The sequence below is a fragment of the Corylus avellana genome, chromosome ca3 (assembly GCF_901000735.1).
Source record: "Corylus avellana chromosome ca3, CavTom2PMs-1.0".
In the NCBI taxonomy this organism is placed as follows: domain Eukaryota; kingdom Viridiplantae; phylum Streptophyta; class Magnoliopsida; order Fagales; family Betulaceae; genus Corylus; species Corylus avellana.
Genome location: NC_081543.1, coordinates 36759148 through 36772258, shown reverse-complemented (window position 1 = coordinate 36772258; position 13111 = coordinate 36759148). Strand labels below are relative to the sequence as shown.

Genomic DNA, 13111 nt, shown 5'->3' with positions numbered 1-13111 from the left:
AATGATGGAACAAAGAGTCATGTTTTGGAGTCTGCACTTGTCGGGCGGAGTGCACTGCCAGGTGAAAGGCACCTGAGGCTTACGTGGATATTTGCTTCTCTCTCATTGGTAGTTTTTTAGGGTCGTGGTCGCTTTTGCTTGTTTCATGAGAGAGTGCGGTCTTCAACTTCAACATGACTGCGGGATATATACTCATATGCTCACCACCCCAAGCATAGAATATCCGTGATACCTAATTTAAATGACACCAAATTATCTTTGGGGATACTGTCAAGTTCAATTTAGTGGATAAAGTCATCCTAAATTTACATTAATTTTGAGTGTATGTCTAAGAAATAATTGGCTTCATGTCTATCACGCATGAGATTTTGTGCCAATTGGGGTAGGAAACATTAATTAAAAGTCACACAAAATCAATTGTTTCTGTAGTTAACCAATTGATTATTACTTCTTCTTCTTCTTCTTTTCTTTTTTTTTTTTCTTTGGATCAGATTATTACTTTAATCCTTAATTAATAGAGAGTATACATCTAAAAAATATAGGCTTAGATTGGATGAATATATAATGGATCCAGATTGGACCTTTGCGTGCACTTGGAATGCAACAACATTCAAAGGAAATAATGTTGGCCATTGTATAAATTGTTCAAATTTGACAAGAATCTAGCTGTCTCTTTAATTAAAGAATGCTTTGTCTTGGATGATGATTTGTTTTTCTGAGCAAATTAACCTTCAAAAAAAAAAAAAAAGTTTTATGTTGGTTAACTCAGTATTCAAAACATACAATTTGGTACATGTAATGTAAGTCAAAATTTGATAGGCTAAGTTAAGAACTTAATTAGTCTAGTTTCCAACTGTTGTTTTTTTATTGAAGAACTGAGATGCTTGTTCCCATATGGTCCGAACAAGGTACATCAAGAACGACATCACATGAAAGGGTATCGAGACACTCGCTTGGAGTTCTTGTTCGTAGTTGTAATGCCCCACTCCCCGATGACACACAATATTATTTGCTTTTAACTCCTCTGAATTATACTTTTCAGGAGGTCACCCATCCTAGTACAACTCTCGCATAAGCTAGCTTGCTTAACTACGAAGTTCTGATGTGATCACGACTATTACTGCTTTAAAATGCATTATTGTCATTAAGAGTGTAAGTATACATATAAGCACATCTCCATCTCCATAACCAGGCGATGTGGAGGGTCCTAACGAGTTACTTAAGAAGAACTCCCGAGACACTCGTTAGCAAAGCTTAGTTTGCACCTAGCTATATAGTCTAAATGAGCTGAAATTGAAGAACTCTCTTGAGAAGCTCAAACGATATATATCTATTTGAACGAGAATGTTTCATTCAAGAAAATTAAAGTGAAGCTCAAATGTACTCGCGCGGTTGCAATTAAGGCTTAATGTTGGAGAGCGTCCGAACAAGATCAGTGAACCTGTTAGGATTAACAGCGTTCAAATGAGTCGAATTACTCGTCCGAATGCTGCCTTCCAAAAATTTAAAAATTAAAAAAAAAAAACCAGTGTTTGTTTTATATGGAAATTTAGAGCTCTGGTGAATTTGTAATAATGTAATGCAAAAAAGTTATAATTTTTCTTGCTACTCAGATTTTATGAAAGTCTTTAATTATTACGATATCTATATATCGGCATGCGACGTGTCTTTGCAAATTGAAATTGTAACGCCTACAAAATTTATTCATAAGCATGCAGGTTAATAATTAACTCACCTCGGTTCACTCAGGTAACCAGACGTGCTCTTTATGACGTCATACACCATCATCACCTTTTCTTTGCTTCCTTTCTCTGCCACCATCTGGCGTCTCCTTTTCGATCCACTGCTATAACCTTCAATTCTGTGACGCCATATATATATGAGGTGGAATAGCATTTTACGTGCACCGAACGGTGACTGATTTTACGAGGAAGTTTAGTTGTTAAGCTATAAATGTTTGCTGCTGTAACTTACTTTATATGGTGATTTATATTTATGTTTAGAATTTGTTAATTAATTTGTTACTTTAATTTGGAGACTTTTTATTCGCTTATATATATATATATATATATGTTGGAATTAGTTTATAAATATTGATATTATGGTGTTTTATTTAATAGGGTATTAATAGATATTGTTGTTCATACTGCATAGTGTTGTAATCAGAGGCTCTAATTGTGTTGTTTTGAATATATTGTGTTATAGATATGGTTGTTAATTAGCACGCCAGTTTGAGATTTGGAGCATAATAGTTGTAGGATTTTTCGGGACAAGTCATGTACGTATATATTGTGATTAGAATTGATCTCTCAGAAATCATCTTTAAGGTTAAAACTATGATTAATTAATTACTTAATTATCTAAGAATAATATGTCTTTCATTTTGCCTCCTAATGGTCTCCTCATCCATCCACCTTGCATGCCTTTGTGAGTTTATTCATGTAATCATAAATTTTGAGAGTTATTAAACCTCATCAGGATTGTAGTACTTGAAATCATACGTAGTAGAATAAAAGGACTTTCCAAGTGAGAGTCCTAGTAGCTAGCAATAGTATTTAAATGAACTAGTACGTACTCTCATGTTGAGAGTTATAATTAGGAGTCTAATATATAGTTGTTATTTGTCTATGATTGTTATTTACTCGTATTATATTTAAATGATTGTTATTGAGTTTTAAATAAACTGATGAGTTCAATTGATGAAATAAACTAAATTGAGTTTTATTTGCTACAATAATGCTCATTGTGTTTTGAAGGTCAGGACTCTCTCAAAGTAACTCATTTCTTTTTTCCATGTGTGTGTTTATACTAGTAGATTCACATCATTTATAGCCTGAAAGTGACCTTCCCTATATATATATATATATATATATATATAGCACTAGCTAGTCGCATATATAACTCATCAAAACTATGTGATGTCCAGAATGTCATATAGGATCTTTGATAAAATTAAACCCAAAGAGTTTTTGTTAAGCTATACCTCAAAAGATGTTAGGTTACAGTGTCATTTTTCAGAGTAATGCTAGGTACAAATTCTTCTTGTGTCACTTTTGTATTCTTCTAATAATGATGTGACTCTTAAAATCACCATTGACCTTGTGATTGATCATTATTAGTTTGATCAAATGGTAATTTCAAAAGTCACGTTATTTTTTGAAAGATATAAGAATTACACAAAAAAGACTTCTAAAATTACTTCATCTTCAACACAAAGGATCGGTTAGCCATTTGGTCACTCTTTCCTGAATCAGCTCCATATATATATATATGGTATATATATAACCTCTCTATTGTTGGAACTTAAAGAAGAAGAAAAAACTACTGTATCTTCTTAAACTTTTGAGATATAGTAGTTTAAGATGTCTTGTTTGGGTGAAACAAGACGTCTTGGTTTTTTTGGGTGAAACAAGACGTCTTGTTTTTTTTTTTGTTTTTTTCTTTGAGATAAGACGTCTTGTTTTCTAGTCTCACATACATGTGAAGGGGATCCAGAGCATTAAATTCTTAAGCTTTTATGATAAGTAGCTTCATCAATGTACGTATTTCTCGCAATTTATACTCCAAGGATTGTTACTAATTAATGTCGTGGAAATATAGGCCTTGTGACACACAGTGGACCTTTTATTTTATTTTTTTGATCTTTTGAAAAATAAAATAAAAAAGGTCATATATCTCATGATATAATTCTTGTATACACATGTAACTTTCTCTGGGCAAAACTCCAATAAACGCCGCGGACTTTGGGCATGGCCGGAGGATGAATATTTTGTTTTCTTCAGAAAATGAATATCGTACGACTGCCGATCATTATATATATATATAGAGAGAGAGAGAGAAGAAAATAAATATATGTCGTATTGGGTATCACCATCTGAAAAGGAAAAGCTAACATTCTAAAGCATCCACATAAACAAGTCACTGGCCCATGCGCATTGGGGCATGCATGTGCACTGTGTTTATATGTTTACAGCGACACATCTTTAATTTCCTCTTTAACTGGAAAACCACTTTATGCTAAATGTTACTTTCTAGGACTCATCAATCATATCGACATGTCTGTTTCACCATGGGTACTCGATCTATAGACATTAATACATATATATGTGTGCGTACATGCATGGGACCATGCATGCATGGCCCTGTTGTACAAATATCTGGACAGCTTGTAAAAATATATACCTAGATTTTATGTTTTGTCACAGTACCACAAAGCGCATAATGTTGGTGTCGTGGTCTTTCCTTATATATGATTACTTTTTAGTGGATCAGTTTGTGGACCAAGTTTTTCTTGGAGAAATGCGAAATGCTTACTTGTTTATATTTTTTGGTTCACATTCTAATTAAGAGAAGAAAAGCACATGCTTAATTTCATATATATGCAGGAAAACTTTTTCATATTTCTTGACCAAATCCCTTAGGATCTTTCATCGTCAAGCAAATGGAACCTGAACTTATGTAATTTAATTGACATATTACTCAAAAAAAAAAAAAAAAAAAACTAATTATTATGAGAATATAACTTCGAATTCCCATTTTCCCTTTGATTATAAGTATGATATTCTTTAGTTTTTGATTGTTAATTCTTCCTAAACGGCAATAAATCCACTACTTTGATTTTTTTTTTTTTTTTTTTGGTTAATTAAGAAAGAATTAAATTAAAAACTCAAAGAAATACAGATACTATATATGGAGGCACAATGAAAAGTAATCATATATAAACCATGAAGGAAGAACCGAATAAACTTGAACTAAAACAAATTAAGAAGCATTCAAAAGAATAGTTTAGAATTAATTGCAACAATTGGCCGTAATAAAATGTTAATAGGTGTCCTTTAAATTTTGACAAGTGGTATTTTAGTGGCACTAACTTGTGACAAATGGCATGCCCAAATAAAACAGCACTTTGCCAATTGTAGGTGCTTTTACTTTTTGGTCTTCTCATTTATTTATTAGTTAATTAATTACTATGTTTTCAACTTTTATAATTGGCGAGTGTCGTTTTATTTGAACATGCCATTTTGTCATAATTCTAGAGCCTCTAAAACACCACTTGTCAAAACTTAAAGGGATATTTGTCAGCATTTTATATGCCACTTATCACAATGATAAGTTATTCTCTTGAAAAAATCTACTTTTATATATAATATAAAATAGTACTGCTACTCTTCTCACAATTTATTAGTTTATATATATATATAAAGAACGTGAAAAATAACATTATTGATTTCTACTCTATATATAGTATGGTTTCTCCTCGTGAACAAGTAAAAAAAATTAACAAGTAGATTAATTTGGTGGTGTATGACTTGGCATGTGTTGGCATGTTCTGGTAGGGCGGACGAGTATATGATCGCCCCATGTGGCATGTGCCATTTCTTTCCTACTGATTTTATGCTTCATGATGATGATTGAACTTTGAAAGAGTCATGCCTCTAGCCATCACCGAAATCTACGATTGGATAACATATTCAAATTAAAAAGAAAAATACATTAGAATTTGACCATCATTTAGAAACAATCTTGATGAATCATGTTATAGCTAGCTATGTTGGACCCAACTAAAATAGTGGTCATTACTCACTTCTCCATGTCATTAGAAATGAGACCCATCACCTCCTCTACTTTCCTTGATTAATCTCACAATTATTAAACTAACATGAAATATATATTATTGTGTGGCCCCTATATAGGCCAGGCCAGGGACCCATATAGGTCGCCCACTTTTAGGTCAGGATCCATATTAGAAATATTATGGGTGGCTAGATGTGTGACCTTCACTAGGTTCCTTGTGGATGACTTGATCTATACCCAAGAGTACTTATATAGTTATATATATAAAATATGAAATGGGGGTAGGTTTAAGCCCTTATAATTGGAGGCCTATTAATGTGTGTGTGTGTGTGTTTTTTTAATCAGAACAAAATCTTCCTAAATATTCTAGCTAAGATTTTTATAACGTTGATGCAAAGTCAATGATGATAAATTAGTTTACAAAAGATGGTACTACTTTCATAATTGTAATATAAAAATGTGACTTTATGGAATGAGTGTTTGGGGTCTAAGGAATTAAATGTAAATGGGTGCATGAGACATAAGGATAATTAATTAGGAGATTACAAAGAGGGTGAGGGTCAAGAACAAGGAACGGAACCAAGGGAAAGGGGGGGTGGGGAGATTACAATGAGGATGTCAAGAACAAAGACAGAACCAAGGGAAGGGGGGTGTTCAAGATCACAGAGAGAAAGGAGACCATCATCAAATTGAGATACCAATGAATATATATATATATATATATATTCATTGGTCCATTGTGTTTTCAACAAATTCCAGAATATGTCACAATTTCATCAAATTCCATGCATGCAATGGTAGATTTCTTTCTTAAAATTCCCTTTTGCCATGAAACCTTCGGGCTACGTACGGTATATAAACCAAAATAAGTTACTAGTGTCATGATAATTCTTAGTGAATCCTTTGATTAGAGTACTGGTGAAATAGTTTCATTATATATATATAGTCAATGCCCCCTCTTTGAGTGAACCCTTTTGCAACCAGCCTAACCTTGTGCCATTCAACTTTTCCTTTTGAATCCATTAAAGTTTTAAACACCCATTACAATCAATCGGTTTTGGATGTGGATAAATGTCAACAAGTTCTCAAACACCATTTTGACCACATTAAAATATTAATGTTCCTATAAATAAACATAATAGTTATTAGTGCAAGATCATCATTAATGCTGGAAAATTCATTCTTCTTGTGTTGTATGTTGATTACATTCTTCTTGCTAGCAGTGATTTAATTGGGACTACTTCATGAGTGAAACACATATATTAATCAACGTGATAGCTAGGGCACAGAGCCATGGGACTCTCGAAAGGGCATCTAGTTCAATGTGTTCTTGAGAAATTTTATGTGAAATATTGTTCACAGGGAGATCATGTGCCTATTATAAAAGGGGAAAAGTTCAACAAGAATCAGTGTCTTAAAACAAGATTAAAAAGAAATATAATGAGAATATATATATATATATGGGAGCGTCGACATTGGGTGCTAGCTTGATGTATTGTTTTTGTTGGAAAACATAAAGATGAGTAATATGAATTAACACAATTATTGATCACTCATTTGTGTGCTAGTTTCACACTACATATATACCATCACATTGTTCTACGATCGATTCAAGCCGATAAGATCTAGTGTTAACATTTGTGATTATGGAATGGTCTTATATATATCAAATAAATGGTGTAAGTAACGGCTCTCAGGTTCAATATTAATGTTCTTGTTGAATCAAATTGACTAAGGTGTTTTCATTTATTGTTTATCTCGCATGTTTTCTCTTTTTTTTATCCAAATCTTTTTCCACTTTTCAAGTGGTGATTAGTTGTTTTTGGTGTTTTTTTTTTAATGAAAATAGTTTTTTGAATTAAAATTAATAAAAAATTAAAAATAAAATATTATTTTAATAGAATAGATAGAAATATAGCTAATCGAATGTAGATGCATTTAAAAATTCATTAGCTAAACTAGATAAGAGTGAGTTTTGATGAGTTATTTTGCATAAAAATTTAATTTCTCCATTGTGAATGCTTTAAATTGTTCAACCCAATAGTCATTTTCAAAAAAAAAAAAAAAACAAAACAAAATGTTTTAAAATAATGCTATAAGCAATCAATGTCGCCAAAGTACTCAGAGAATGTTGGAACATTTTATTTATTAGACTTACAATATTGATTGTGGGTTTTAGTTTGTTAAAACGTATTGGACACAAAACCTAAAATAACAGGCTCAAATGTTGTTGAATAATTACTGAGTTATACACCTTAACTCGGAATTGGATTCCTAGGCTGCTACTATATATATATATGGTAGACAATATATATGTAGGCTTGTAATTATATCAAAGCTAGAAGTCTATCTATGATGAGTAGATTATATCTAGTACTCTTCTATAAATAGGCTAAGTCTAGTCTCCTGATCTCCTCTCGATCCATACACACAAAATCATATTCTTTTTAGTGGGTGAATTTTGACTTACTCCATTGACTTGATCGGAGTAAGGAGGGACACTTATTTCAGCAAAATAAAGGAGATGACTTTTGCAGGCTAAACTCTCCAAATTATTGCTTGTTTTTATTCATGTTTATCATAGTCAAGGTTTTTTCTTCGGTACCATTCTCAGCTAGCACTTTATCTGCAGCGCAATCAAAGCTGACTAGTGAAATAGAAATATAACTGACACGTCCTAACTAAATTGATTTATTTTTCAAAAATGTTTGGAAGTTTGAACTTTTTATTTATTTATTTATTTGTCTTTCCTTTGATTTCTGCCTCGTACAAACATATATAACCGTAAAACAATTAGTTTATCATTAAAACAAGGAATATGTTGTTTATATGTTCCTAATTATGTGGTCCTCAAAAGCTCTTTTAATTTTTTTTACCAAATGAGTTTTTTTTTTTTTTAAAAAAAAAAAGACTTTTGGAGTATTAAGCGTACTTTTAGGCCTCAAACACACACCCAAACAATTCATAAGTAAATTAAGTTGATTAAAAAAGAAAAACAAATCGTATTGCAATCTATGATGAGGTATATTGGGACCGCCAAAGCTATAAACAAAATTTAAGAAACAACGTCAGCAAAATACCAAACAGGTGATCATTAAACAAGTAGGCAACAAGAGGCTTACAAGTTATAATAATTTAATAAAGCTATTTTAGTTTTCCAATTAAAAACCTTTTTCTAGTTATATTTTATGTTTCTTTCTAGCCCAAGTCAATAGCCTCAATATATACATTATTCATCCATGATGGGGGGCCATCTTGATTTTCAATGGATGACCTAGAAACCAACGTGATGACCAAATTAAAGCAAGCATTTCTATTTCTCACGAGATAGTGCAGAGAATGTGAAAGTTGTCCATGCATCATGGGAGATCAATTTATAGCAAGTTGATTTATATGGTGTTTGGATGGCCGGAAAGGAAATTTTGACCAAATGTTTGAATTCCAATCCTATTTGATGGCCCCAAGCTAATTATATAGTGCCCTGAAAAAGATGGTTATATGGTATATATTTTTTTTTCTTAAATGGTTATATAGTATATACTAAATGGTTAAATTCATTCATTCTTATAAGCGAATTATAAAAGATGTCTTGAATTCAAAGCTTTAAGCTTACACGTGACGAAAATTATCATAATAAAAATTAAATGATTAAATTTATTCATTTTTGTAAACTTAACTTTTAAAGTAAGTGGTAATTTAACAATTAGGTTGCAGAAACAAAACCAACATCCTTAATTTTACAGCACAGGTTCGTGGTTCAATTCAATGGCAAAAGTGGGTAGTGGTCATGGTCTGAGAAGGTCTTAGAATGGAATATTGTTTGAAAAAATAATATATATATTGCAATCTACATCAATATTAATTGTGAAAAAGTAATGGATTTACGTGTAATATATATATTTGTAAAGGAGAGAAATAACAAGCATATAGTAGTACTACTTCTCCTGAGATAAACAAAAAAAAAAAAGAGCATAAATCTGGTACAAGGTCGCTTTATGTGACTGAGTGGCTCCTTCAACGCATTTGGTGGAAATCAGGTAAAGTCCACTCTAGAAATATTTTGGCAAATCTCTGTTGCTGCTGCATATCTATATCCTTTCATATATAACAATGTCAAACCCTCTCTCTCTCTCTCTCTCTCTCTCTCAGTTTTAACTAATTTTCCTATGCCCCACACCAATATTACCAACTCATGTGCTTCACGATTCTCTATTTATTCTATTCTATGTTTTTCTCTGCACTATATGTGCTTCCTTTAAGAGGGTTTCTCTCAAACCGGCCACCAAACCTCATTTCTATATTTTTTTTTTTCTTCTTGAAATATTCATCTTTTCTCTTTGCTTTTTGGGATGGAGAACTCGATCAATTCTATGAGCAAAGCCCTCTCATCCAATGAAAGAACTTCTGGGTCTCCCGAGGAGAGTGGCTGGACTGTCTACTTTGAAGATTTCTTAGTCAACAACAACAACGAAGAACACATGATGAGTCGTTATTGCTCTTCCCGTTTTGAAACCTCTAATTCTCTGGTTTCTGATGCTGCTTCTTTGATCGGGAAAAAGTCTATGGTTAAGAGTAGTAAAAGATTGAGCTTCAAGAAGAGGAAAACAATCGGAGCTTTGGTTGATGATTCTCTGGAAGATACTGCTAGCTCTCCTGTCAGCAGCCCCAAGGTCAGAATTTTATTTTTCATATTCACATTCTTTGAGCATATATATGTGGAAAATAATCTTCTTCTCTTTTTTTTTTCTTTTTTTTTTTTTCTGTTTTGGTAGGTTTGTAATGAACTGAATGAGATGAATATGAAGATTGCAAAACGAAGCGATAATACAGAAATATCTCAGGTAATTAAACGTACATCTATTAATTATTTATTTCATGGCTAGCTTTAATTTGTGAGTGGTGAATGTATGAGTCATATATGAGCTAATTACAAGGAGCCTTTGTGTGCTGTTTTTTATAGGAGAAAGGGAGTGCTTCAGGACAGATAGAGGAGAGAAGTGAAGTGGGTTTTATTGGGAGAGATAGTGATTGCACAGAACTAAAAAAGAGTGGCCTTTGCTTAGTTCCTTTCTCTATGTTAATTAATTATTTTGGGTAATTAATTCCAATTTAATCTTCCCTAAATCACTGTTATTTCTGTATATAATGCAATTAAGAGTCATTGTTTTAGTATCAGCTCCAACTATATATTGAGAGCCACTCCTTTTTTTTCTTTCTTTTTTTTTTTTTCTTCCTAATATTGAGAACCACAATTTATGCAGAAAAAGGGGGGGAAAATTAAGTGGCCTTGCTTGCATTTGAGATATATATATATATATGGAGAAATAATATAGGGAAATTAAGATGAAAAAGAAAGCACTTTTTATTAATTAAGTTGATTGATTATAGTACCGACAGAAGTACTTTAGAAGAAGTCCAAACTTTTTACTAGTGAACATTTTTTTTTTCTTTTGTTTTTTTTTTGGGTCATTAATTCTTGCAATCATCCATTCGAATATATAGAGAGATTATATTCCACGTTAGGTCCACAAAAACCTAGTCATAAGATGTTGGCAAGAGCAACACATATCAGCAAATACAGGGTTTCGTAGTTATTATAACACCGTTATCCGATGATTAAGAGTCTGTTTGATTTCGCAAGTAAAAAGTGCATTTTAAAAAAATTAATTAGTGGTTTGAAAATGTGAAAAAATCCAAGCTTTCAAATAGCAGGTGTAAAAAAGCACGCAAAACTTTAGAAAACAAACTACAATTTACTGAACACCTAACTTTTAACTGTATTTTTATTAACCATTTTTTAAAATTACTATTTTTTAGAAGTAACGGTGCGGGAAATTAATACACGCACAACCAAAAACAAATGCTTGGTTGTATATTAATGTACATATATAGTACATCACTTGATTATTTATGCCAATAATTGAAAAACAAAATCTTTTTTTTAGTTAAAAAAAAAAAAAATCTCTACTGTTCCTTCTTGTTCATTCTTTACAAATCAAAAAGAACATAGGTTGTGTTTGGCAAAGGGCCGGGCCGAACCAGATCCAAAAACCCAAAAAATTCTTCTTAAAATCAATTTCAACATTTTTATTTTTTACATCACATCAATCACTTTTTATTATTATTCAAATAAAAAAATCACTATAAAACAAATTTTTTTTACTTTTTTATACAAAATATTTTTACTTTTTTTCCTATATATATCAATCAAATTTATGTAGTACGATACTATTCTCTTTTTTCGTTCCATTGTCGAACACAATTATAATAATTAACCGGCATGAACTCTAGAAAAAAGGCTGATATTCCGTACGACAACCATAAATCAAGTGTCGTTCCTGATGATCCAGATCACCGACAAAAACATAATGTAGTTTTGACAACTACTATTCATAATTTGCAATATTGATCCACGGACTAGATGTAGGAGCCTAATACTTTCATTTCAAGGGAAATTGAGAGATTTATTTTACGGTGAAGACTTTGTTGTAATTTTAAATAACGCGATAATATATATACCATTAAATTTATAAAATTTTATAGGAGTTTGCTTTAGAAGATGGAATACAAATACTGTAGACATTTATAAAAATTATTTGTTATTTTAATTTTATTATTATTTTTTGAAGTCTTATAGTTGATTGACTTTATATATAGTTGCATGGTTATAAGTGCAATAGTTATAAATGTGCTACTTGCCTCCATATATATCTAATTAATTTCAAAGAGAAATGAAAGAAAGAAAAGGTCGACAGTCTATATATATAAAAAAAAATGGGGACTTTTGAACATATTCAGATGTTAAGGTACAGGTCTGTAATAAAATAAAAATTTAGGAGAGATTGCTTGGACAGGGAAGCCATTAATTAAAAAGTTTCATAAGTGAGAAAGATTCTCACTTCAAACAAAAGCAAGTTGAGCAGTGAAGTTTCATGGATGCCCTCTCATGATTAGAATGTGATTAAATTAATTAATTACTAATTAACATAGAATTTGTCCCCTTACCGAACCATTTCCTTTCATAAAGTCAAGCTCAACTCGGATTTTCTTTTTTCTTTAGAGGAACAATTATACACTCTTCGACGTGGCACTAAAAACGTCATGGAATACGTATAATATGAGAGTGAGAATGTGTTTAACGTTTCTCTTATATGATTGACTCGGTGCTAAGAAAAAAAAAATTGATATGCAATAAAACCTTAGAATAGAGTTGGATTGTGAGGATTTTTTTACTTTTTTTGGATGAATGATAGGATTGATAGGGTTGGCATTTGGAAGTTCCTAAAAGAGGAAGCTTGTCACTTCAGAAAAGAAAATTAAGAAGCAACCTCACGCCTACATTCGTTGAACTAGCTAGCTAGCTAGCTGCATATGAAGTTCATGGGATGCCCATAACTAAAATGTGTATGCATTCATGCCACCTAATTATAATTAGAAAGAGTTCGAGCTTTGTCACTTACCTAATAAAATGGGAGATTCCATGGCCCCATGAGTTGATGTGCTAACACTATTATCATCCCATAAAGTCAAGCTCCCA

At 31.8% G+C, this 13111-nt stretch overlaps 1 protein-coding gene across 1 annotated transcript; it reads left to right on the top strand.

Annotated features, from left to right (window-relative positions):
* Positions 1 to 9617: 9617 nt before the first annotated feature.
* On the top strand, positions 9618 to 10744 carry LOC132176490 (vascular-related unknown protein 1-like). The gene is made up of 3 exons (XM_059588718.1): positions 9618 to 10244; positions 10347 to 10415; positions 10535 to 10744. Exons 1-3 carry the CDS (start codon positions 9924 to 9926, stop codon positions 10670 to 10672), a joined length of 528 nt encoding a protein of 175 aa, XP_059444701.1. The 5' UTR covers positions 9618 to 9923; the 3' UTR covers positions 10673 to 10744.
* Positions 10745 to 13111: the final 2367 nt, after the last annotated feature.

Excerpts from the sequence above, each read along its gene's own strand:
- LOC132176490 (XM_059588718.1), top strand. The coding sequence starts at position 9,924 with ATGGAGAACTCGATCAATTCTATGAGCAAAGCCCTCTCATCCAATGAA. Across the intron at positions 10,245-10,346 it reads CTCCTGTCAGCAGCCCCAAG|GTTTGTAATGAACTGAATGA; the intron begins GTCAGAATTTTA and ends CTGTTTTGGTAG. Across the intron at positions 10,416-10,534 it reads ATAATACAGAAATATCTCAG|GAGAAAGGGAGTGCTTCAGG; the intron begins GTAATTAAACGT and ends TGTTTTTTATAG.